Here is a 27623-nt window from a genome sequence, read left to right as displayed (position 1 = left end):
ATTTGTAACTTCCAAATATTACCCTTTATAGTGTAAATTTGGTGTTACACAATATTGAGATGAATTTCATAAAGCCATATGTGAAATGGCTGTTAGAGATATGATTTTAACCCCAATAATGTGTTTTGGGAGTTACAAAATCATTTGGGAGGGTTTGGAACTGTTTGGAAAAACAGCACATTTTTAAGTGCTGAAAATGGTCAGTGGCCGCGGCCACAAGCCAAAACTGACCATTTTTTCAGTTTTTTCAATCTTTTTTGAATGGCTCAAAAAACCCAAATAACTCCCAAATCTCATTTTTAATTCCATATTAATCCAATTAAACATTGGTAACAGCCATGGGGGTTGGTGGAATTTGAAATTCAAAGGGTATCTTTAAACTCTATGAATATGAGCCTATAGCTCACTTGAAAGACACAACATTTCTATCCATTAGAGCACTTGGCTAGAAACACCTCGAGGCTTGATAATTCAAGAAAGCATTTCCAATATCTGAGAGAGATCCCTTAGTGCTTGAGTTATGGGGAAATAAGCTTTTGGACAAAGGTTTTAAACCTTGTTCAAGTTGGTGATCCCCAACCCTCTTCACTTAGGTTGTGTAAGTGAGAGTTTACTTTTATTTCTGTTCTTACATTTTATTCTATTGCTTTCTTCTTATTCTCTTGTTCTATTTACTTGTAACTTTTGTTTAGAGTTTTAATCTTCCTTGATTTTGTTTGAAACACCTTTACTTTACTTGTAATCTTTTGCTTAGAGTTGTATTCTCACTATTCTGTTCTTCTTCATCATCTTCTTCCTTCTCTTTGTCTATTTGTAATTTTCAGTTATAGAGTTGTAACTTTATTTCATCCATCATTATTTATTTGTAATATTATTGCCAAGAGTTGTATTATCTTACCATTTCCATTGAGGCAAATACTATATTTTCTAACATATATAAGAAACCGGAATACCAATCAAGCATTATCTAGATAGAGGGCAGTGTCTACGCAACCTGCCTCTTAGAATAACAATTCCCGAGCAAGGGAGGATGATTGACCTCCCCCAATAGATGGGGAGGATGTGGTAACCATCTCCGGGGGACCACACCTTGCTAGATCAGACAGAAATGCACAGAAGAGATATGTAAACGAGCTCAAGACTGGGGACGGTTCTCCCTACGAACCTGAACCACGAGCTCCAAAGAAACAAAGGGTTGAATCTCAACCCATTGCTTTTATAGAAGAAGATGCCTCGTATGTCCAGTTTCCCCATAACGATTCCCTGGTCATCACACTTCAGCTCGCGAACAAAAGGGTGCGCAGATTCCTGATAGATAATAGGAGCTCTGTTAATATCCTTTATAAGGCCACTCTAGAAAATATGGGACTCATGCTTCGATATTTGAAATCCTGTGCAACAATGTTGTACAGATTTTCAGGGGAAGGGATTGCTTGTACGGGATCCATCGAGCTCCCCGTAACCTTGGGAGACTATCCAGTCTCGATAACCAAGATGATGGAGTTCGTGGTGGTAGACACCCCATCAGCCTACAACGTATTGCTCCGAAGACCGGCCTTGATTAGCATTTGGCCGTCAAGTTCCCAAAGTCTAGTGGCATTAGGATGTTGAAGGGAGACTAGCTCGCCGCACGGGAATGCTATAGCATTTCCATGAGAGGGAAAAACCAAACAAGTGCACAAACACCTATAGTTATTCGGGAGATGGACGGATCCATCTTCGAGACAGAAGAATAGATCGACTTAAGGGTTGAAGAAAGGGCCGATCTCAAACCATTGGAGGAGCTTGAAGAAGTAAAGCTCGATGAGAAAGATACCACGAGGGTGGTAAAAATAGGGGAAAATCTTTCCGAAAGTGAAAAATGGCAATTAACTTTCTTTTTGAAAGAAAACCAGGATGTGTTTGCATGGTCACACTCGGATATGGTAGGGATTAGTCTTAATGTTGCAAGCCATGCACTCAATATAGATAAGAGCTTCCCCCTGAAGCAACAAAAAAGGAGGCTCTTGGATGACGGTAGAAAGAAAGCCATAAAAGAGGAGGTCGAAAGGTTAAAAGCAAATCGGTTTATCCGAGATGCTTTCTATCTTGATTCGATAGCCAACCCTGTGCTGGTCTCGAAGCCCAACGACAAATGGTTAACCTACATCGACTATTCGAACCTCAAAAATGCATGCCCTAAGGATTGCTTTCCCTTGCCTTGAATCGACCAGCTCGTAGATGCCACTGTAGGCTACGACATCATGTCATTCATGGATGCTTATTATGGATATAATTAGATAGCCATGCATGCACCTGACAAAGGATATACGAGCTTCGTGACTGACAAGGGCTTGTATTGCTATAATGTAATGCCTTTCAGGCTCAAAAATGTTGGAGCCACATAGAAAAGATTGGAAAATAGGATGTTCGCTGAGCAGATAGGGAATAACATGGAAGTTTATGTGGATGATATGTTAGTTAATTCCAAACATAACAATAACCATGTAGACGATCTCGCTGAATATTTTACTGTACTATGAAAATACAATATGAGACTTAACCCACAAAAATGCTCATTCGGAGTATCCTTGGGTAAGTTTCTTGGGTTCATAGTGAATGCTCAAGGTATAGAGGCTAATCTTGACAAGATCAAAGCATTAATTGATATGCCTTCACCTAGGACGATGTTTAGAGCTTAATTGGACGAATGGTGGCCTTAAGTAGGTTTATCTTGAAATCCACAGGACGATGTCTCCCATTTTTTAATCTTTTAAGAGGGGGCAAGAAGTTGTAATGGTCAGACAAGTGTGAACTTGCATTTCAGAATCTTAAGAAACACCTCACCGAGCCACCAATCTTGTCTAAACCATTCGCAGGGGAAGTTTTATACCTGTACCTCGCCACAATCGGGCATGCCATTAGTGTATTACTTGTGCGGGAGGATAAAAAGCCTATATAATATGTCAGCAAAAGGTTAGTGGGGGCAGAATCGAGATACCCATTAATGGAGAAACTAGCTTTGAGCCTATTGCGCGTATCTCAAAAGCTTCGACCATATTTCCAAGCACATCCCATTCATGTGTTAACTGATTAGCCACTGAGGCAAGTATTATCCAAGCCTGAAGCATCCAGGAGATTGTTGAAATGGGCTGTCAAGCTCGGACAGTTCGAGATTACTTATCATCCTAGAATAACGATCAAAGGACATGCTTTGGTAGATTTCCTTGTCGAATGCACAGGGATCTCCAACAAGGAAGTCGTAACCCCAGCCCATGAGCTGTGGAGACTTTACGTCGATGGGTCCTCTAATGAAAATGGATCGGGAGTAGGGATCATTCTAATCACCCAAATGGGAAATCGCTTCCACTTGGCACTAAGATCTGGTTTTAAGGTATCAAACAACGAGGTTGAATACGAGGCGGTGTTAGCAGGTCTTCAAATAGCCACCTAGCTCAAAGAAAAAGACATTCATTGCTATAGCGACTCAAAATTGGTTGTTAACTAAGTCCTAGGTGAATATCAGGCTCATGGCATAAAAATGGCGGCTTACCTGGAGAAAGTTAAAGCAACATTTGGGGGGTTTGAGTTCTACGCTATAGAACGCGTTCCCCGAGAACAAAATTCAAATTAAGATGCATTGGCCAGGCTCACCACGACTAACGAAGTTGGCACACTCAATGTGGTCCCAGTAGAATTCTTACCAACCCCGAGCATAACCGAGCCTGAAGAAGATGATGTAAACATGATTGACTCGCAACCCACCCGGATGACCCCGATAGTTGACTACCTCGAAACTGGAAGTCTCCCAGCAGACCAGAACAAGGCTAGAAAGCTTATGTACAAAATACCAAGATATACCATTTTGGAAGGAAAATTGTATAGAAGGGGATACTCTATGCCATTACTTAGGTGCAAAACTCCCCCCGAGGGAAAGAAGATTTTAGAAGAAATCCATGATGGATATTGCAGAGATCACATCGGGGGGCATAGCTTGTCAAAAAAGGTGATTAGGCAAGGACACTTCTGGCCAACAGTCAAGGCAGACTCATTCGAGTATGTCAATCGCTGTGATAAATGTCAGCGGTTCAATTCACTACCGCAAGCTCCACCCACCGATCTTACCATAATGAGCTCCCCATGGCCATTTGCGGTATGGGGAATCGACCTCGTAGGCTCCTTGCAAACTGGAAAAGGTGGAGTAAGATATGTTGTAGTCGTTGTCAACTATTTCACAAAATGGGCCGAAGTCAAACCCTTAGCAACCATCACCTCGAAGAAAGTCCTAGATTTCACGGTCAAAAACCAGGAAGATTGTATCGGATAATGGGACCCAGTTCCACAGTGATTTGTTTACACATTTTTGCAAAAAAAAATGGGAAAGTAAAAAGTTTCTCGTCCGTGGCCCATCCCCAAGAAAATGGCCAGGTCGAAGCAGTTAACAAAACTTTAAAAAGTTCTATGAAGAAAAGGCTAGAAGAAGCAAAGAGGAGATGGCCAGAGGAACTGCCTCAAGTCCTGTGGGCATACAGAACAATGGCAAGAACCTCGACGGGGCCTACCCATTTCTCCCTGGTTTATGGGTGCGAGGCCATGTTGCCCATCAATGTCAAAATCCCAACCATAAGGTGCGATGCATATGACCAAATCTTGAACCAATCCTAGCTCGAAGAAAGTTTGGACCTCATCAAAGAAAAAAGGGACGAAGCCCAGTTGAAAAATGCTACATAATAGCAAAAGGCTACGAGATATTTTAACAAGAAGGTCCAAGATAGGAAATTTGGATTGGGAGACTTGGTGTTAAGGCACGTGTTTTTGGACACATGAGACCCATCTACTGGGGTGCTTTGGCCTAATTGGGAGGGACCCTACCAGATCAAGTCCATTATTCGATTTGGGGTTTATAAGCTGGCGAGGCTGAATGGAGGACTAGTTCCGCGTGCTTGGAATGGTGAACATCTACGACCTTATTATCAATAATGTAGGAATGATGTTTATTCGTTTTAACCAAGTGTGTATTTGATTTTTTTCTTTTTTATCAATAAAGTACCGAATTTCATTCAAACATTGTATTTTGATTATTATACTTTTTTTGCAAACCCTCTAAATTTAATAACCTAAGATCACAATCATAGGATATTAAGGGGGCATAAGTGGTATACAATCATACCACAGGCTCGAAAAAATATAACTATAATAACAAGTAACTCTAATAAACATGTTTGGATTATTAACCTGGCATGAAGAAAACAATAAGTGTATGGATCATTAACCAAACACGCGAACTAAACAAGTCTAGAACAAACCAGCAAAACCTAATCGACAATCAAAAGTTGGAATTCTAGATAAACCAACTATAAATTATATGTCGAAACTAGGGCTGGAAATTTTTGCAAACAAGTTTCGACCTCACAACCTCGAGGCCATACTCTAGGATGAGGAAAAGTAACTGGAAAAACAAAATATAACTAGACTGACAAGGTTACATACCAGTTGTGTATTTTTCAATTACATGGTAAAAGTAAAGTTCGACCTTGACAATAACGAAGTCGAACATGGGCATTTCAGATAAACTATGCATGAATGTATTGAAATTCAAAATTAAACCCAACATATATATATTTATACGAATAAAAAAGTATAAAAGCAAGTCCTTATTAACATGCTCGAAATATTTTGACACAAAAGTATGATGCATAATGTAAAGGCAAAACAAACATCTAAAGGTAGTCAGTGTGCAAAAAGGGCTTTCGAGCCATAAATTTTTAAGCATAAAAACTACTATTAAGATATAAAATCATAAGATAATTAAAATAGCTCAAAATCGAGCTATAAATTGTCTTTGACCAATATAATTACAAAAGTTATAATGGGTCGCAACCCATGATGTCGATTTCAGGGGTTAGAAGCCTTTTCAACTATAGTCCTGGAAACCTCCATCATCTCCTCAGCCTCGAGTCTGGTCTCTTCCTCCTCAAGAAGAGCCTGCCATTTAGCAATAAATTTGGTCTCCAAGCTGGCGAGGAAGCCAGTGTCGAAGTCGGGGTTGTTAGCCCAAATTTGATACATCGCCATGTCTATGGCGCGATCCTTTTTGGTCTTAAACTCCTCATGGAGATGAGCCTTATCATCCTCAATAACTTTGAAGGTCATCTTCTTCTCCTCTTCCAGCTTGGTGTTGAGTCCCCGAATTTGCTTGAGCTTGGAGTCCTTGGCCTCGACCTCCTTCAAGGTCGCTTCTAGCTTTGATTCAAGTTCGGGAATCCTTTGGACCTCTTTCAAGGTTGCTTCCAGCCTCGATTCAAGCTCAAGAATCTTCTTGATCGCCACATCCCTTGCTAAAATTTCCAGTCGGACCTCTTTGAGGTCATCCTCGAGCTTTAACTAGGCATATCGGGCCTTCTACACAAGCGCTTTGCTCGCCGCAACCTCATTATTCAGCAAGAAATTGTGCTGAACAAAGGATATGAATGCCTACACACAAAAATAAACAAAAAGGATAGCAAAGTATAAGTCAAAGTTAGTACAGAATAAGGGGATAAAGCAAAAATGACTATCCGAGGAAAATAGCTCGCCACTCTTGTCAAAAAGAGTATTGGCATCTCTTCAGAAGTTCAGAAACTCCCACTGAGGGGCCCTGAGGTTGTTGAAACTTTGACCCACGCGGGTCAAAGCATCAGAACCAAGGTTGACTCCAGGGGTTCCAGCAGAACTGTCGACCACGAAATCAGGCACATAAGTCGAGATGGACAGGAAGCGGTCTCATACGAGAGCTTGGACTCGCCTCGCTTGGACTGCAGGGGGAGGCACAACCTCGGAAGGCATTATGGGCTCCGTGGCATGACTCGGCCCGACCTAAGAAGGCACTATGGGCTCAGCGGCGTGACTAGGGTCTAGTGGCAGTTGAGCTGGGGGGACTGCCTCGGTCTTCTTGGACAATTTGGAGGGACGACCTCCCTTCTGAGACACTCTTTGGCGTTTGTTCGCCCTCAAGGCCACATGCTTGTTAAGGATGTTGTCCAGGTCCGAGTCCATGTCACCTAAAAAACAAAAGATCGTATGTAAGCAATCAAAAAAAGGTTGTTGTAAGAAACAACACTCCAAGATAAAAGAAACATAACTAGTACTTTCAACCGAGCTTGAGCTCAAAGACCAAGAAATTCCCCTATCTTCTGATGACTCTAGGGGAGTCCCCTCTCTATAAGTGGGGGATAGTCTCGAAAGGTCCCTATATATTGGTCCCATACTGTACAACTATCCCATCCCAGACCTCATTTAAACTATACATGGTCTGGTATTGTCCTTGCCAGCTATCGAACCTACGGACTCTAAGGTTAACTCCTGACCATGCTAAGAAGTTATCCCTAGGGTCCTTGAACAGGATCATCATGTCACGCTCATGCTTAAGCAATGACGGAGACCACATGGAGTGATCCAACACTACTTTACCTTCATTTGCCAAGTTCGTTGAGGCCTCTTTGTGGGCTTCATTGCCCAAAACTGGTCGCTCGTGTAGGCGGGAGGCAGTGACACAGAATTGCGAGCCTGAGGGCCTCCTCCTATGGGGAAGTTTAGTGGTGGGGATTGGCACTTCTTCCCACCTCCAGTATTTTTTAATCCCCGAATCATCTGTGTACTCACCTTCGCCTTAAAGACGACAAGCTCGAAGCTTGTCTTCATGGAGGAGATAAGTGAGGGACCTTCGACCATAAGGGAGCTGGAGAATTGCTACCATGTGCTCCTTCATGGCCTCTGTTGGAGTAGGCCAGTGGTAGTTGGCTGCAGGAAAAAATAGAGTGAATATTATGAGCTCACTTGTTCAAAGAAAAATGGAAAATACGTGTTGAAATAGTTACGGATGCGTTGGAAGGAGTAGAATTGGTAAGGAACGAGCCCATCCGCCCAGAAGAATATTGTCTTGAAATTTGGAGGATGGTTTGGGATGTCCTTGAATAACTGCTTCTCTTTTGGATAGCTAAATAGGTAGTAGAACCCATCTCCTCCGTGAGCTCGAGAAGGGTTGCTCTTAAGACAAAAGAGATACAATATCTCTTGTGCCGAGGGCCCATCCCACTTCATTTCATGGTACAACGACCTTAGGGCTGACAAGAACCTAAAAGAATTGGTCTGAAGTTTGAAGGGGGTGAGGCCAGCATAATCCAAAAAATTCTTGAAGTAGTTCTTTAGGGGCAGCAGGGCCCCGACCCTCATATGTTAGTGGCTCCAGGCAGAGAGCTTGACTTTACAATCGAGATTGTCATCTCCCGGGGCACAGAAACTCCTTTCATTGGTGGTTGCAGGATGGCACATTTGTGTACTAGAAAGCTTGAGGCTGTGGTAGGCTAGTTGCTCGGAGATATGACTAGTAGAAGTAACTAAGCTCCGGTAATGCTCAGCCTCGAAAAATTCCTCCTTTGAGGTAGGGATTGAGGGAGCTTGGGAGGTGGTTGGAAGTGTTGAAGACTCTTCCATTAAAGAAAATTACAGTGCACTAGGTGGAAAGGCAATAGTGACTTTAAGTTTGGGATCTAAGGGAATAGGACTGATCTTGGGGCCTGGGTCAGGATAAGCAGCCACTTGGAGTCTCTTCCTTTTTCTCTCTTCAACCTCGTCGATCTGACGTCGAAAACAGTCTCGTATGTATTCTTGCTCACACCGCTCTTTGTGCTCGCAGATCAATCGCTAGTTTCGTGTGAAAGGCGATTCAGGACTCGGAGTTGATGGGTGGTAAGGGATAGCAAACTCTGACCCCCACCAATTCTCAGAGTACTGCGAAATCTAACAAGGAAGAAAAAGGCGAGGGCCCATCATATAGAAAATAATAAGAGGGGATTAAAATTTTGATAACTCGAGCTCAAAAAGCTTGAGATAATGAGATTGTCTCAATCGAGACTGAAGGCTTGAAAGGGCAAGATTGACTCGAATGTTTGTCCTGAACTATTGTGAAGTTCGGGCAACGAGGCTGCACCCATGCAAGAGTGGGATGGATTCTATCAATTTAAAACAAGAGAATCCCAGATTTACAGGGAAAAAGTTGGAAGTTACCCAAAAAGGCTATATTTTTGGGATTTGTGCATTAAAACCCTAATCCAAAACTCTATTTCTTAAGCCACACAAAACCTATGACTAAAAAAAAAACCCCATTACCAGAAAAACTCCATTTTTTCACATACCTACCAGATATTTTTTAGCCTAAATTGTGATTCTAAGCATGCTAAAGCTATTTATATCAGAAAAATTGCTTAGTACAAGAATGAATCCTTAGAAATTTTGTAAAAACCAGAAATGACATCTTTACGGATAAAAGAAACACGTAGAAAAGTAAACACATGTGAATAAGGATCAGAAACTTACACGAATTAGATCGAGGATATGATGAGATTGTCGACTGGAGTAATGGAAGCAATAATGATTTCACGGAGTTAAATGTGTTGGAATGGTTTTGCTTCCTTGGCTTAGAGAACATGCAAATAAAACTTCAGTTTTAACTTTTTTCTCTCTAGTTCGTGCTTTTTGAAGGACGAAAATAAGAAATGATGAAGACGAAGGAACATATATATGCCTCCTGTGGGGATGTCAAGGGTCGAAGTAATCAGGGCCCTTGACTTGGGTTAAAAGAGGATCTGAAGGATCACATTTAATTATATAAACTGGTAGCAAAAAGGTCCTAGGAAAGGACATGTGTAGGAATAGGGAGTACTGAGTACTCCTGGTGTGCAATCCCCAAGTGACGCATGTCCACACTCAAGTGTGGTAGGTGACACGTTTTTTTCGAAAAGTGGAGTTCAAAAGTTTCCTTTTCATAGGATTCGAACTAACACTTTTGAAGGGGCAAAATGTTACACCCGAATTTTGACACCGTCATAAATGAGCCTCGAAATATAGGCTCGTAAATCGTAAGCTCGAAAATAAAAAGCAGTAGCTGGACACTTGTATAAATTTGCATGATTCCTGACTTGTTCTTGTCGGCGATCGAGCACAAGTTCAAAAGGCTCGAGCTTAAGCATCAAGCTCAAAAGAATGAATCTTCTCCAATGCATATGGGTGTTATTCGAGCCTTAGTTGCAAGCTCGAAGATGTTGGTCTCCGAAGATTGAGCTCAATGAAATCACTGGCTAAATAGGAGGCTGACTAGAATAACGAGCTCGAAGTGTTGGTCGATCTCGAAAGTGTGTAAACCTTGCGTTCGAGGTCAGCAACGCGCTTTGCACACAACAATTGTTAGGAAATCCCTATTCCTTAGGGATTTGTTGTTATCTGATATTAAATCCCAATTATCATGAGATATTATGTAATTAAAGCAATTATTTGTATTTATTTCAAATTTGAATTGTAACTTTCCGAAATAAGGGGAAGATATTCTTTCAACCAGGTCTATAAATAGCCTGGGGAATTTCATTTGTAACTACGCACAAAATTGTATTGAGAATACTCTGTTGAATTACTTTGAAAAAGCTTTGAGAGAGTATCACGAATCAATAATATTGACCGGTAAACTAAGAAGATTTTAACTATTGAACCACGTAAAAATCCTAATGTTCTTTCCTTATTTCTTACATCATTGTTTAATACTCTTTTCATTTAAGTTGATGAAAAATGACGTCAATGGGTGTAAAGTAACCTCTTTTTTATTTCTTTTTCTGGAAATTGTTCCAAGTCACTCCTCCAATCTTACACTATAATTGGTAGGAATGAGAGATGAGTGGATTGAGAAGGATGAAGGGAGAGTAGTGGAAGAAGAGGTTGAATCTTTTTATTTGGCAAGAGAGAGCTCAAGGAAAAAGAGAGATGGAGGAAGACCTTCTCCCTCCAAAGCTTCAAAATTCATTTCCTCAAAAAATAAAGAATCTAAAAACAAAAAAATACTATATAAATGACATATATATATATATATTTTTTTTTTTCTTAAAAAATAATAAAGATTTATATTAAAAATATAAAAAGCTAATTTTAATAATTAATTTATTATCCATGCTTCCAACTTTACAACTAAACTCTCCCTCCTTAAACAACAACATCCCTTTTTTTTTTTTACTCTGAAAACATGCCAGCGATGAACTATGTCCAGAGCTAGACAGCAAGAGCCCACCTTTAAAGTCAAACTGCGACCCCAATTCCTTTTACAAATATCAAGAGCCATTCACGCTCGTTCCTTTTCTTCATTCAAAAATCCCAATTCCCACCTTCTTCTACTTCATTGATATCACCTTCGTCAAGTAACATATTGTGAAAAAAGAAGCTTGGATTACACATTTCCAATTTCGTAAATGGGTAAAGGAGGTGGGTGCGTACTGAGCAAGAAAAAGGAAGCCATAGACGTTCCCGATCGAGATCGTCAAAACCCAGAGAAGGATCAGCCTAATTCTGGTCAAAACGGAATCCCAATTGCCGAAACCACAGACTCAGTTCAAGTTGGGGGCGTACGAGATGGCGAAGGTCGAAGGAGCGTCAGGATTTTCATAGTGTTTTACTCAATGTACGGTCATGTAGAGGTATTGGCGAGGAGGATGAAGAGGGGGGTTGACTCCATCGATGGAGCTCAAGCGTTTCTGTACAGAGTTCCCGAGACGCTTTCGGAGGAGGTACTGGAACAGATGAGGGTACCCGATAAGGTTGACGATGATGAGGTACCGGTGATGTCATCGGCGGAGAAGCTGGAGGAGGCTAATGGGTTGTTGTTCGGATTCCCGACGAGGTACGGGTCAATGGCAGCTCAGATGAAGGCGTTCTTCGACTCGACGGGGGAGTCGTGGCGAGAACAGAGGCTCGCCGGCATCCCTGCCGGATTTTTTTGCAGTACCGGAACGCAGGGCGGTGGACAAGAGACGACAGCGTAAGTATGCCTTGACTGTTACTGGCTTATTGAGTTCTTTCTCAGTTTCTCTTGCTTGCTTTTGAGGTCACTTTGTTTGGTTTTAAGAGTTGTCCTTTTTTGTTGTCGTTTTCTTTATTAATAAGTTTTCTTTATGGTAGTATCCTACTATCTTTACGACTCTCACTGTCTTGAGTTGAGAATTTCTCGTCTTGTCTATGATCTCACGAGAGAGAGTGCTCTGTTCCGGGTATTACTACTGAGTTGAAAAGACCAGTTGCAGTTTGAAGGTTGTTACAATTTTCAACTGAAGACTAAGTGTTCAACTCCAAGAGTTTTAGAGTGTGAAGCAAATAGTTTCGTTAACTTCGGTCTCAATGGAATGCATTTTCCTAGTCCTGTTATACTTTTTTTATGCACTTATTTGTTAACTATAGATTCAATTTCAACCCTATCTTTTTTCATCAAGAGTTGTGTTTAAGAGGGAAGGGATCATAATAAAAAGAGCCCATGTAAATGTTACAAGGACTTCCTCACTCGCACAGAATAAAATAAAAACAATAAAAGAGTAGAAAACAAGATTATTTATTTGCTTCCATTGGATTGGATTAGTAAACGTATTATAGAAATAAGCTGCCTTGGCTCTTCTCAGCTCTTGCTAGTTGAAAGTGAGATTAACAAGCGTGCGAGAGTGATATATGGCTCAAATCTTCTTGTTCATTACTTGGACATTAAAAATGCTTGGTTTATATTTGCTGCAGTTGGACAGCAATTACTCAGCTGGCACACCATGGCATGATCTATGTTCCTATTGGTTACACCTTTGGCGCAGGAATGTTCAAGATGGACTCCATTAGAGGAGGCTCACCGTATGGAGCTGGAGTCTTCTCCGGCGATGGCACGAGGGAACCAAGTGAGACAGAGCTGGCTCTTGCCGAGCATCAAGGCAAGTACATGGCTGCAGTAGTCAAGAGGTTTGGTCGATCTCAGCATGTGAATAAACAAGGTTAAAGACTCCACCACTAGTGTTAATAAGTCAACGTATGTTCTAAATTAATCAACCTGGTTTTTCTTCAGATTTTGTTTGCAATGGATTTTAGGTATATAAAGCTGCTACGACGAGCCCATTTTCCCATCTTTAATTTTTTTTGGAGCATAAATGCATTGCTTCAGTCTTATTGGTTTTGATTCCATTATTTTGTATCGAATAATGATAGTTGTATTGTATGTATATGGTGTGAAATATTGTCGTCGTCAAGTGTAACATTATTTTCATTTTGCTCAAGTAAAATATGAGTCATATTCTGTTTACAACAGTTATGAACAACGACAAATGATTAAGGAGCTCGATAGTAAAATATAGTGGTTTGACCATAAGAATTGTTAATGAAGTAGTTCTACTTCATACTTTTACTTAATAGAATCTCAAACTCAAGGTCTGAACAACTATTCAACCGAATTTCTTAAGCTTGAGAGATAATACAAAATATTGGACCTTCTATATATAAAGTGTGCATAAAAAAAAAAAAAAGAGTCATCCAGTCTTGTATTTATGGACTTTATGACCTTAATGGACATTCAACATTAGATATCTTTCTATCACAATATTTATACTTAAATGATAAAAAAAAATACAATCAAAATGGATATTTATGGAATAAGTTGTTCAAGATATATAATAGCAACTTCATATTCGGCCAAATATATATATATATATTAATAAAAAAATTGCATATTTACGAGTAGCGGTATTACTATCACAATGCTTTTGTAATGTATCCATTTGTCCTGATCGTTGCTTTTAGCCAAATATTGATACCGTATAAGAATCCTCTTTGCCACGTGTCATTTAAGGACGTCACATCATCAAGCGTAATTTTTGGGATAACATTTTCTCCCAAAATTAATCATAATCTGACCAACATTAGATAAACTTCGTTTGAGCAAAATATATTATGATCCATCCAAATATCTCCCTCTTACACTTATAACTTTTCATTTTTCAATGCTATGAAAAAATAAAAAATCATGATTGCCTTTTCTAGAAATCTGTACCAATGGCTACACGAGTCTCAAGGAAAAAAGGACAACTTTTCCACATACCTACGTTGCCTATAAAACCCTCATTTTTTGCTCTCATTTATCACTTTTCCACTCAAGCGTCAAGAACATCGAGAGAAAGAAGTCAAAAAATCCAAAGCTTCCACAATGATTTTTGACAATTTCTAGGTGATTTTCTCTTTGAATCCATGTTTTGAGTAAGTCTCCGACCTTTATCCCTCTATTTCCTATGAATTTTTTTGGTGGAATATATGTTTAATCGTAGGATCTTTTCAATATATATTTTTTAAAATTGTTAATGCCGTTTGAATTTTCTTGACGATTTCTAGGTTTTTAGGGTGTAGGAAAATGATTTTTAGGCTTGGTAGGCTTAATCCATGCATAATCATAATTTTTCCCAAGAAAATTGAATTTAAATTTTGATTTTTTGATTCTAAAAAATATCTGGTTTTTTCCTACCAATTATGTAGGTTAAAGACGAAACTTTCAAAACTACCTTTTTGATCCAAAAACTTAACTGGTCGATGATGAATTCATGTGTTATATCGATCAGTGTACACAATATTCTTCTTAGGCACTAACTGCATTGGTCAATTAGGGTACTTACCTCCCCTTCATTTCCTTCATAGATGTTCGAATCCGACTGCTCGGAAGGTGAGTGACAAGTGCATGAGGACTTACTACGACTCCTGATCGATGATAACGAGTAGAATTCATCATGATCAGAAGACTTTCCATCTTCTTCAGGCAAGCAACATCATTTCTGTCTAGACTCCATGGATAGAAATGAACCATATTAACGTAAGGTGAGGTTGTACAGGGGATATGAAACTATCTTCCCATGGAGTGGACTTGCCCTGTTGAGGGAGACATTCACGATACACTGCCAGCTAGTATTCCCGTTGCCAAAGCTAGCATAGTTCGAAGGGAGTTAGCTGAACGGTTTGTCACAAGTGCCCAGTTTCCCCTTATTATGACTAGAGAGAAGAAACGAGCGCGTAAATCGATCAGGGGAACTAGACCTAGATGTCCCTGGTGACTAGAGCGTAGATGATCGAGATCTTTTTCTCGAGCAGCACAGCAACAATTAAGTCAAAATACTTATCCCCAACCATAACCAGTTCAACAAGAATGAAGGGAATATGAAGCTGTTGGCAAGAATAAAAATATCAGTGTCGATGGAAATATTGGTGCTATAGTTTTAGAAAAATATTATGATATTTTCAATATCGATGAAAATTTCAAGAAAATTCATGGATATCACATATATTTGTCTAAAAATATAAAAAAAATATTGATAATTACAACAGTATATACAATATAAAAATAAATAAAAACATTAATTATATATTATAACACTGTCTTAATTACATTGTCATACAAATACAATAATATTTGACATTCATACTCAATAAAAAAATATCACTACCAAAAGGAACTCCTAGGAGATTCAAAATTATGACTCACACGCTCTAAGTGTAGGCAATATTGATGAGGACATCAAGACTAAAGACCCAATTCAAGTTCTAGTTGGTCCGGTGACGAGGGCGCGAGCTAGGAGATTCAAAGAAGAACTTAACCACTTAGTCCGGAGAATTCTACAACAACAAGATGTCGAGTTCACTACTGAGGGTGAACAAAAGCTTGTGTTGCTCATCAAAGTTGATTCAGTTTAGGGGCTTGATTCCTTTTATTATTTTTGGCTTTTGTTATTTGGAGTCAAAAGACATGTCATTTTGGGCTTTTGTTTTGGGCATTTTCATTATGGTTATTTTAGGGTTTTCATTTGTTTAAAAACCCTCCTTGTATTTTCGGCTATATTATGCCTTGTGGACAACTTGGAATGCAGATTATTTTGGTTAATGAAAATATTGTGAGGTTTTCTTCTTGAGTTCTTGAAGAGACTTTTTTCGAACTTATCAAGGGGTTTCCTTGTGGCGTTCAACCTGACTTATCAAACAGATATTCCATCCCTGTTTGTGGCATCTTTCACTATACCAAGGTTCGTGCTTTGCTAAGCATAGGGTCGCGGTTTACCATTCCAATTTCGAGTGTTCTTGGGTTGTTTGTCCAGATTTGGTTCGGGTTTTGTCACACTTGTTGGCGTGGAGCACCAAGAGTTTGAAGGGGGAGATTTAGAGGAAGAGTATGATAGGTTGTCAGAGGGTAACCATAGGAGGTATGGCCGAGATAGAGAAGCTAGGAACTGGGTAGATAATAATTTGGGAAATATCAAGATGAGAATCCCCGCGTTTCAAGGGAAGAGTGATCCTGAGGCATACCTTGAGTGGGAAAAGAAGATGGAGTTGGTTTTTGATTGTCACAACTACTCCGAAGTGAAGAAGGTAAAACTTGCTGCAATTGAATTTACTGATTATGCTGTTGTTTGGTCGTATCAGTTGTGCATCAACAGGAGGCGAAATGGAGATCGTCCTATTGAGACTTGGGATCATATGAAGAGGGTGATGAGGCGACGTTTTGTACCAGCTCATTACTATCGGGATCTATACCTTAAGTTGCAGGGTCTTCGTCAAGGTTCCAAGAGTGTTGATGAATATTACAAAGAGATGGAGATGGCTATGATTAGAGCCAATGTGGAAGAAGATCGGGAGGCGACAATGGCAAGGTTTTTGAATGGATTGAACCGAGAGATTGCTAATACAGTTGAGCTACACCATTATGTAGAATTGGAAGATTTGGTGCATATGGCAATGAAAGTTGAGAGGCAGTTCAAGAGGGGTAGTACAAGTTCAAATTCGAGACAAATCCCACAAAATTCAAGTGCAACACCTTGGCGGTCGAACTATCCAAAGAAGGTAGAAAACCCTTTCACTCCCAAGCCTAAAACCGAGCCAAAACCAGCCACCACAACCACAGCCTCTCAAGGTAAAACAACCCCTACTTCGTCTCGTTCTAGTGAGATTAAGTGTTTCAAATGTCAGGGGAGAGGGCACATAGCTAGCCAATGCCCAAACAAGCGAGTTATGGTAATTCGGGATAATGGGGAGATAGATTCCGAAGAGGAAGATGATCTTGATGACATGCCACCATTGGAGGACGCCTCTATGGGTGGTGAGGAGTTTGGGGCAGAATCTGATGAGATGCTTGCACTAGTCACACGGCGAGCCTTAAATTTGCAAGCAAAAGAAGAGGAAGAAGAGGTGCAGCGGGAGAACATCTTTCACACTCTTTGTCATGTGAAAGACAAGGTATGTAGTGTTATTATTGATGGTGGTAGTTGCACTAACGTTGCTAGTTCTTCCATGGTTGAAAAGCTGGGGCTCACAACACTTAGACATCCTCGTCCATACAAGTTGCAATGGTTGAATGATAGTGGTGAAGTAAGGGTTACAAAGCAAGTTGTTGTATCATTTCGAATTGGCAAGTACGAGGATGAAGTATTGTGCGATGTGGTTCCAATGCATGCTGGACATCTCCTTCTAGGAAGACCTTGGCAATTTGATCGGCGGGTGCAGCATGATGGCTTCACCAACAAGTACTCATTCACGTTCCGTCAACGGACAATCACTCTAGCTCCATTGACTCCAAACACAAGTATATGAAGATCAAGTGAGGTTGCAAAAATTGAGTGATAAAAAAAAATTGAGTAAGCAAAAGAAAGAGAAAGAGAGTGAGGGCAAGGAGAGACAAACAGAGAGCAAGGTCGAATCAAGTGAGAGAGAAAAGAGAGAAGAGTTCAGAGAGAAAACAAAGAAATTTTTATGCAAAAACAAGTGAGGTTAAGTGAGCATTGATTTCAAAACGGTCGATGATTGTACTCATGTACAAGGAGGCTCTTTTAAAAACTAACCAACTTGATTCTTCAATGCCTAGCATTGTTGTTTCTATTTTGCAGGAGTTTGAGGATGTGTTCCCTGAGGAGGTACCACATGGTTTACCACCCATCCGAGGGATTGAACACCAAATTGATTTTGTTCCCGGTGCTTCTATCCCAAACCGACCAACATACAGGAGCAATTCGGAGGAGACGAAGGAACTTCAAAGGCAAGTTGAAGAATTGATGGTGAAAGGGCATGTGAGAGAAAGCATGAGTCCATGTGCTGTTTCAGTGATTCTAGTTCGCAAGAAGGATGGGACATGGAGAATGTGTGTTGACTGCCGAGCCATCAACAACATAACGGTAAAATATCGACACCCCATTCCTCGTTTAGATGATATGTTGGATGAGTTGCATGGTTCTTGTGTATTTTCTAAGATTGATCTTAAGAGTGGGTATCATCAAATACGAATGAAAGAAGGTGATGAATGGAAGACCGCATTTAAAACTAAACATGGATTGTATGAGTGGTTAGTCATGCCTTTTGGATTAACTAATGCACCTAGCACTTTCATGCGCTTGATGAATCATGTTTTGCGTGCTTTCATTGGAAAATTTGTTGTTGTGTATTTTGATGATATTCTTATTTATAGCAAGAGTTTCCATGATCATGCCTCACATTTGCATTCGGTTTTGGATGTGCTTAGGAAAGAGAAATTATATGCTAACCTCAAGAAATGTACTTTTTGCACCGATAAGCTTGTTTTCCTAGGTTTTGTTGTGAGTGCTACAGGTATTGAGGTTGATGAGGAGAAGATCAAAGCCATCCAAGAGTGGCCGACCCCCACCAGCGTAAGTAATGTTAGAAGTTTTCATGGACTTGCTAGCTTTTATAGGAGGTTTGTAAAGGATTTTAGCACCATCGCCGCACCACTTACTGAAGTTATCAAGAAGAACATTGCCTTCAAATGGGGTGATGCACAAGAGGAGGTATTTCAGCTTATTAAACACAAGCATACTCACACTCCTTTACTTGCTTTACCTAACTTTTCTAACACATTTGAAGTTGAATGTGATGCTTCTGGTATTAGTATTGGCGTTGTTCTTATGTAGGATGGGAGACCACTTGCGTACTTTAGCGAGAAACTAAGTGGGGCTGCACTTAACTACCCCACTTATGACAAAGAATTGTACGCATTGGTTCGAGCTTTAGAGACTGTTTGTGGCCGAAGGAGTTTGTGATTCGTACGGATCATGAATCTTTGAAACATTTGAAAGGACAACATAAGCTAAACAAGAGACATGCACGTTGGGTTGAGTTCATTGAGACATTTCCTTATGTCATTCGGTATAAACAAGGTAAGGAGAATGTGGTTGCTGATGCACTTTCACGCAGGTATGCCTTAATCTCTACTCTTGATGCTAAATTACTTGGTTTTGAGCACATTAAGGAACTTTATCATGTTGACCATGACTTTGGGGAGATTTATGGTGCTTGTGAAAAATCTGCCGAGGGAAAGTTTTATAGGCATGAGGGTTTCTTGTTTAGGGAGCATCGGTTGTGTGTGCCTAATTGTTCTTTGAGAGATTTATTAGTTCGAGAGTCCCACGGTGGAGGGTTGATGGGACATTTTGGAGTCGCTAAGACTCTAGCTATGTTACAGGAGCACTTCTATTGGCCACACATGAAAAGAGATGTTGAGCGAATTTGTGGTAGGTGTGTCACTTGTAGACAGGCTAAATCGAGAGTCCAACCAAATGGTCTTTACACGCCACTACCTATTCCTAGTTCACCCTGGGTTGATATTTTGATGGATTTTGTTTTGGGTTTACCTAGGAGTAAGTGTGGGAGGGATTCAATCTTTGTGGTTGTAGACCGGTTTTCTAAGAGGGCTCACTTTATACCTTGTCATAAAACTGATGATGCTTCTAATGTTGCAGATTTGTTCTTTAGGGAGATTGCGAGATTACATGGTATGCCTAGGACAATTGTGTCAGATCAGGATGCTAAGTTCTTGAGTTACTTTTGGAAGATGTTGTGGGGTAAACTTGGAACGAAACTGTTGTTTTCTACTACTTGTCATCCTCAAACTGATGGTCAAACAGAAGTAGTTAATAGAACTTTAACCACTTTGTTGAGGGCTATCATTAGTAAGAACATTAAGACTTGGGAGGATTGTTTACCACATGTTGAGTTTGCTTATAATCGTTCTATGCATTCTTCTACTAAGTTTTCACCGTTTGAAATTATTTATGGTTTTAACCCTTTAACTCCTTTGGATTTATCACCATTACCTGTTTCTGAGCATGTGAATTTAGATGGCAAGAAGAAGGCAGAATTTGTGAAGCAATTCCATGAGAGGGCACGCCTCAACATAGAGAGGAGGACAGAGCAATACATCAAGCAAGCTAATAAGGGACGTCACAAGCAAGTTTTTGAACCCGGTGATTGGGTGTGGTTGCACATAAGGAAAGAAAGATTTCCAGCACAAAGACGTTCCAAATTGCTACCTCGAGGAGATGGTCCGTTTCAAGTGATAGAACGAATCAATGATAATGCCTACCGACTAGACTTACTAGGTGAGTACAATGTTAGTGCTACTTTCAATGTTTCTGATCTGAGTCCTTTTGATGTATGTGACGATTTGAGGACAAATCCTTCTCAAGAGGGGGGGAATGATGAGGACATCAAGACTAAAGACCCAATTCAAGTTCCAGTTGGTCCGGTGACGAGGGCGCGAGCTAGGTGAATCAAAGAAGAACTTAACCACTTAGTCCGGAGAATTCTACAACAAGAAGAGGTCGAGTTCACTACTGAGGGTGAACAAAAGCTTGTGTTGCTCATCAAAGTTGATTCAGTTTAGGGGCTTGATTCCTTTTATTATTTTGGGCTTTTGTTATTTGGAGTCAAAAGACATGTCATTTTGGGCTTTTGTTTTGGGCCTTTTCATTATGGTTATTTTAGGGTTTTTATTTGTCTAAAAACCCTCATTGTATTTTCGGCTATATTATGCCTTGTGGACAACTTGGAATGCATATTATTTTGGTTAATGAAAATATTGTGAGGTTTTCTTCTTGAGTTCTTGAAGAGACTTTTTTCGAACTTATCAAGGGGTTTCCTTGTGGCGTTCAACCTGACTTATCAAACGGATATTCCATCCCCGTTTGTGGCGTCTTTCACTATACCAAGGTTTGTGCTTTGCTAAGCATAGGGTCGCGGTTTACCATTCCAATTTCGAGTGTTCTTGGGTTGTTTGTCCAGATTTGGTTCGGGTTTCGTCACACTTGTTGGCGTGGTTCGTATCAAATATTGATACCAAGATATAGAATTAGAGAATGTTTGCATGAAATTGTGAAACATGCCAATAATATATTTGATGATCTCTTCCCCCTATTTCTCTCCATAAAAAGATATTGTGAGTTCACCCAATTAAATGTACCAATTTGATATGACAATTGGGTAGAGGGATCAAAAAACTCCTTAGCCACAAAGATGTGTGGTAACGATATGATTCCTGTCCTTCATTTACGTGAAGCACCTTATTTCTTTTTTATTTTTATAAAAAAAACCTAAAAATGAGTACATTTGAAGTGATACTTTTATAATAAATTCTGAAATAAGACATTTGGAGTGATACTTTTATATTCACTTGAGACTCAACTTTTTATTCAACCAATTTATTTATTTATTTATAATAAATTCAACTAAAAAAATAACAATTATATGAAGATATCGATATTTTGCCGATATTTTTGACATTTCCGCAAAAACCCAGATGCACTGCACATGTACAATTTGATAGCCAACTTAATATCGACAGTCACTGATATTTCGCTGGAAATTGAAGAAAAGCTGTGGAAATATTGGGATTCCTCAATATCTGATATATCTTAGATATTTCGGTCGAATTTTTTTATTTTTTCATCCTTGCATGTAAGTTCTTCGACTAAAGGTGCTTTTGAAGTTCCTCTTTTCAATTTTGACCTTAATGCACCCATGGACTGAGTGAACAGAGGACATCCTCTTCAATGGCATGTAGTTTCCAACTTTATACTCACTCAGTAGGTTTTTAACATTTATACTACCGATCACAGTCTTAGAGGGGTTAACCTGGTGCTGTCTCGACCTGACCAAAGTGCAAAATGTCTTGGCAGAGCATATAGAACCTGGTCGCCGTTTCATATTGAAGAGGGTGCTACCATTCCTCTTCACAATTACTTTCTAATTGTTTATAATTATTTTGAGATTGCTCCTTTCCAAATAATTCCGAATGGATATAGGAGTCTCTCGTCGTTGTCTATTTTATACTATAAGATGAAATGGCCATCACCTAGTCTTCAAGAAATTCATTTCTTGTTCGATCTTAAGTTCAACCTGAAGCAAAATTGGACGAGTTTCTTTCACTTTTATCAGTAGGATTTGAACAAACACTAGGATGCGAACAAGTACCTAGTGAATACGACCTTCAAATCAAATGAGGGACTTTACCATAAAAGATATTTCCTCACAATTGATATTGTAAGCACATGTCTTGCATTCGAATATGGAGGTATAAACCTTAGTTCTTTTGTTGTTTTTTTCAGCTTCTTAGTTATAATAGCAAATATAGCACTATAAATCCCTTCCTACTCGATAGGTCCCTAGGCATGACCATAGGTGCCAGACGAAGTGAAGGATCGAGTCGCACATCTTGCCCTTTTTCTTGACAATAACAAAGAATGATGCACTTTGCTCACCACCGCTGACCTTAGTTTGGTCGGTTTATATAAACCGTACAACTTCCTGAATGTAAAGGGTGATAATGTCATGGAACCTGATAACCTCGACCATGCACCAGATGCAGGACTGGATTATCAGGTCTCTGTGGAAGAAACCAATGATCAAGTTCCTGATGTTGGGGTCTCTGATCGAATTCCCAACATAGAAAATACGTCCTAATTTAATACCAGAACAAATTGGAGGAGAAATACATGGGTTGTTATCAATGAATCTCTAGCTTAAGAGGGAAAGCCTCCATGTCATGGCAAGGGAAAGAAAATTGTGATCGAAGATACCAACATCTTGGAAATATCATCACCCGAGGATAAAAATAGTAAATGTAGAGTATTGAAATTGCTTAAAAAATTATTTAATCTTCCACTTCATCCCACGAACACATTCAAGGAGGACAGAAAATTCAACCTTTCGACCAATAATTGCCAGGAAGAAATGTTTTGGGCAATTACTTTTATATCTGTTTCTGAGTGTAGGTCAGAGTGTGCTAGATATTTAGTTTCCTTTTATACTGCTTATTCTATTGTATGTTTTTAACTAACGCATTTATTTTTCAGATATGGCAAGTAATTTGGATTTCTATGGTAATATACCCCTTTATCTACTCGTGGGAGAAAAGTTCCTAAAAGGAAGGGGGCCAGAGAAAAGCCATGGGGCTTGACGAAGGAGGCCAGTGTATGTGACCAAGTTACCCCTGACCAATGCCCCTCCCAGGTCAGTCATTCCTCAAACCACTTTTCAGATTACGATTGAAGATTTAAGAGAGGTAGCGATGCTTGTCACTAATGAGGATCTTCAGAAGGTTCTCGATCTTGCATAAGAGTGAGATGTGATGATTGTAGTGCTCTCCTAATCCAAGATTGTTACACTGTGTATTAAAAATTAGTGTTTAATTTGCTAAATGAGTCATTTGGACTTAAATCGTTTAATTGAAACTAACACAGGGTTTAGGAACTAAATTTTTTGGTCAAAAGGAAACCTTTCCATTAAAAGAGATTGAGTTCGATACATGGGATCCCAAAAGATTTTATAAACCAAACTAGATACCGAATAGTTATAGAGCACTAAGCAGCAAAATACAAGGTTCAACCCTAGTTCCAACAAATATCCTCGACCGTGGTAGTTAAGCAGGCCGCATATGTACACCCTGCCCCTAAAGCTCTCCAACTCATGACTGGTTCAACTTTTCCTTTCTTTTACATGCACCACGTAGCACCCGTGAGCCAAAACTCAGTAAGAAAACATAAACATGCTCATAAGCAGTAAATCATTAGATTACAGAATAATAATTAGCATGCCTAGCAGTAATAATCCTACTCGTGCATGCATTCCATCTAGATAAGTGACTATAGAGCCACACCGAGCCTATTGCCCTATTCCCTGTATAACCAGCCTTAGGTCTAGCCTTCCCTCCCGAGCCTAACGGTATACTCTAGTCACAACCAAAAAAGGTACAACTATCAAGAGACGAATCTATAAAGGCTTCTGGGTCGAGCCCTACCCTCCGAGACTTTGAATTCTACTAAACCGATTAGTATAATCATTCCCAAGCCTTAAGGTTGGGCTCCCGCAACTCGAAATACAATCTGGCCTTTTCCTATTTGAGTCGCGATGCACCCCTAAAAGGGTTGTGGCGCTCAACTAGGCAGAGAGCTCCCAGCCTAAAACTACTGGACATGCACCGCGACTCTAAGGCAGTTCGAGGCACCACTTGTGCCACTGAATTCATGCGGGCCGCAGACCCCGCAAACCCAGATTTTCTTGCAATTTCATAAATCGCAATCTTCCTAAAACTATCGCAAAACACAATTTTACTCAAAATTGACCATGGAAATGGTCTGAACTGCTCAGAAACATAAAAACCAAGTTCAAAAGTCAACCAAAACACCATTGAAACTTAAAATTCAAGAAAACTTTAAAAACCAAAACAAAAAACTCAGAAACTTGAATTACCTCTTGCATGAACAATTTCCTAACTGATTACTAAGCTTAACATCTTCCAAACCCAACTACAACTTCAATTCCCACAAAGACTTGCCTCAATACTAAAAGAATCAAGAGTTTTTTCAAAATTCAAAGCACCTTAGAGAGAGAGAGAGTGAGAGAGAACATGAGATAGGAGAGAGAGTGTGTGTGTGTATTTTTAAATTCTAAGTTAATGAACTCAGTTGAGTTAACTTAAGCCAATGGTCCAAATGACCAAAATACCCCCACTCACCTAAATCCCTCTCAAAGCCCCTCAAGGGAAAAAAACATCATTTCGACTCTCTAATCCCGTATTACTCATAATTCCCAAATAATTTCGCCAAGTCTAGAATATCACTATTTTTCCCAAAATATGACTCATACTCCAATGAATCCCTATCACTCACCGAATTAACAAAATACCCCTTGGCTCACTCCAAGCCGGGTATTAATCCCGTTGTAACTAAATCGCTATCATGCTCAAAAGGATAGACTCTTATCAAATATCTCAGATATAACCTCATAATAATGTGGTCTCAATCTTATAATACCATACAATCACAAATATACCCTCAGCGGGTCAAAATTACATATATACCTTTATAAATAAAAGCAGACCCTTTTACGCACATTTAATACACTTAAACATGCAATATTAGTCATATAATAATATAACTCATGCAATTCACACAATCACATAATTAATTAATTAATTAAATCACATATAAACACATAATAATCCAATAATGTTGTTCTGGCCCCCTAATCAAGGCAATAGACCTTATTAGGAAATTTGGGACGTTACAACTATCCCCTCCTTATAAGAATTTCGCCCTCGAAATTTACATGAACAACTCGAGATACTTATCCCTCATGTCTGATTCCAATGCCCTAGTCACTTCCTCGACCTTGTTGTTCCTCCATAATACCTTAACCAAAGGTATAGTCTTATTCCTTAAGACTTTGTCCTCCTATCCAGGATTTGAACTGATCGCTCCTCGTAGGACAAATCTGTTTGTAGCTCCAGATCCTCATAACTTAACACATGAGTTGCATCTAATACATATTTCTGAAGCATCGAAATATGGAATACAGTATGAACCGCTGACAGTGATGGGAGTAATGCCAATCTATAGGCTACCTGACCAATCCTTTCTAGGGTCTCAAAAGGTCCAACAAACCTAGGGCTTAGCTTGCCCTTCTTCCCAAACCGCTTCACACCTTTCAACAACAAAATGCTGAGGAAGAAATAGCCCTTAACCTGGAACTCCACATCCTACGCTTAGGATTAGTGTAGATATTTTTTCTTACTCTGTGTAGTGAGCATCTGAGCTCTAATCTTCTCAATAGTCTTACTGGTCCTCTGAACTGCCTTCGGACCCAGATTGTAACGCCCTGGATAGCCAAGACCGTTACACTATGTGTTTATAAAGTGCCAGACTTGCTAATCAAGTCATTTAATTAAAATCGTGTTGCAGAAGCTACAAAGGAGCTAGGGTTAAAAGCGTTTTGGTCTCAAAAGCCACATTTTTCATTAAGAAACATTATCTGGTTACACGGGATCCCAAAAATACAAGTTTTAAGACCGTTTATAGAAGTTGTAAGACTCAGATACAGTAACCAGCCATACTAAGGCAAAACAAGCAGTTAGATAGTCCCTGTCCTGGTCCACTCCTCGATCGTGGTGATGGAACGGCTAGCTATGTACACTCCACCTTGGAGCTCTCCACCTCAGGCTTGGTCCAGCTTGCCCTTGCCTTTACCTGCACCACGTAGCACCCGTGAGCCAAGGCCCAGCAAGAAAACATAGTATCAACAGAGCATAAGCAATTATCAGACAAGTCAATATCTCACGTTTCATTACATAGCCTCAGTCAAATAACCATTCAATATAGTCAAGTATTCCACATACTAGGCATATCAACTCATAACATGTACAGTTTATAAACGATAACCAGGGCTAGCGCTCACAGGCTGCTCCCTCCGTTATCCCAGTGTTCATGGCTCCCAGTGGCCAAATCGCGCTCTGTGCGCTAATAGTATGTACGACACTCTTAGGCCGCTTTTACATGTCCCATGGCGTAACACCAACATTGACATGATACAATTCTCTGGAGCACTTAGTCCCATCACAAACATATAACCGGGTGCAGTTTTCTTACCTTTAGCTTTCAGATGAATTAGTTACGGGCGATACTCCTTGAGCGCGATCCGATCCTGAAGCCCTAGCTTAACACCTAGTCACAACCATGATAAAGAATACCATTAACAATCTTAAATGAGTTCCCAAGCCAAGTTCTAGTACCCGGAACATTGAACTTCACCAAGTATGGTAAAAGACTCAACCCCGAGTTCCTTAGGTTAAATTCCTAAGCCTAAAATCTCAAAATCCCTTAAGCGCCGCGGCATAGGCCACCCATGCCGCGGCATGGCCCCCAAACAGAACCTCCAAAGGCTCAAAAACAGGTAAGGGCCGCAGCATTGCTTGGGCCATGCCGCGGCCCGCCCTTCTTCTTCAGCATGCAACATCTTCGAAGGGCCGCGGCTCACCAAGAACCATACCGCGGCCCGACCCTTCGAACCCAGAAAAAACCACCATTTTCAAACTCTAAACCTCACCTTAAACCATCCCAAAGCCCCCAAATCAAAACCAATTAATAATAACAACATTAGAATGATTTAGACAACACAATCCAGCCTAAGACTCACCAAAACCCCAATTCCAACTTCTGAAATTTCAAACCTACAGAACTCAAAACCAGCCATGAAAACTCTCAAATTCAACCATCAAACTGTAAATTAAACCTTACCTCAGCTGTAGAATCGATTCTCCAAGAGTCCCCTGACCTATCTTCAAAGTTTCAAGCCTCAATCCCACCTTAAATTCCAAAACCACAGATATTTAAAACTCAGCCATTTTCTTTAAATTCCTAACCTTAGAAACGAAAAATCAGAACTTACCTTAGCTCTATCTCAGACCTTGATCAGTTCCTGAGCTAACCCTCCAGATTATTCCCTTCAATTCCCCAAGACACAACTTAAATCCAACAATTCCCTCTCAAGTTTCAATAGTTTTCCTTTGCTAAGAGAGAGAAGGAAGAGAAATAGAGATAGGGTCGGTTTACACTTTTCTATCTAGTATTTTCCTAAATCTTCCAAGTATACCCTTAGATTACTAGACTAATCCCAAAGCTCGGGGTGCCGGAAACGTCCCCGAGGCCAAAACGGTAAAATCCCCCAATAATCCCGCCTAG

The 27623-nt window shown here is 40.0% G+C and overlaps 1 protein-coding gene and 1 long non-coding RNA gene across 2 annotated transcripts; both read left to right on the top strand.

Annotated features, from left to right (window-relative positions):
- The first annotated feature begins 10990 nt into the window (after positions 1-10990).
- LOC133798597 (probable NAD(P)H dehydrogenase (quinone) FQR1-like 1) lies at positions 10991-13125 on the top strand. The gene is made up of 2 exons (XM_062236979.1): positions 10991-11812; positions 12553-13125. The coding sequence occupies exons 1-2, from the start codon at positions 11247-11249 to the stop codon at positions 12800-12802; spliced, it is 816 nt and encodes a 271-aa protein (XP_062092963.1). The 5' UTR covers positions 10991-11246; the 3' UTR covers positions 12803-13125.
- A 608-nt stretch (positions 13126-13733) lies between these two features.
- Positions 13734-15743, top strand: LOC133798593 (uncharacterized). Its single transcript, XR_009875953.1, has 2 exons — positions 13734-14049; positions 14482-15743. It is a non-coding gene; the product is annotated as an uncharacterized LOC133798593 (long non-coding RNA).
- The last annotated feature ends 11880 nt before the right edge of the window (positions 15744-27623 follow it).

Source organism: Humulus lupulus, chromosome 1, assembly GCF_963169125.1.
Source record: "Humulus lupulus chromosome 1, drHumLupu1.1, whole genome shotgun sequence".
Taxonomy (NCBI): Eukaryota; Viridiplantae; Streptophyta; class Magnoliopsida; order Rosales; family Cannabaceae; genus Humulus; species Humulus lupulus.
Note: the sequence above shows the minus strand (reverse complement) of the source record. Positions and strands in the feature narration are given on the sequence as shown.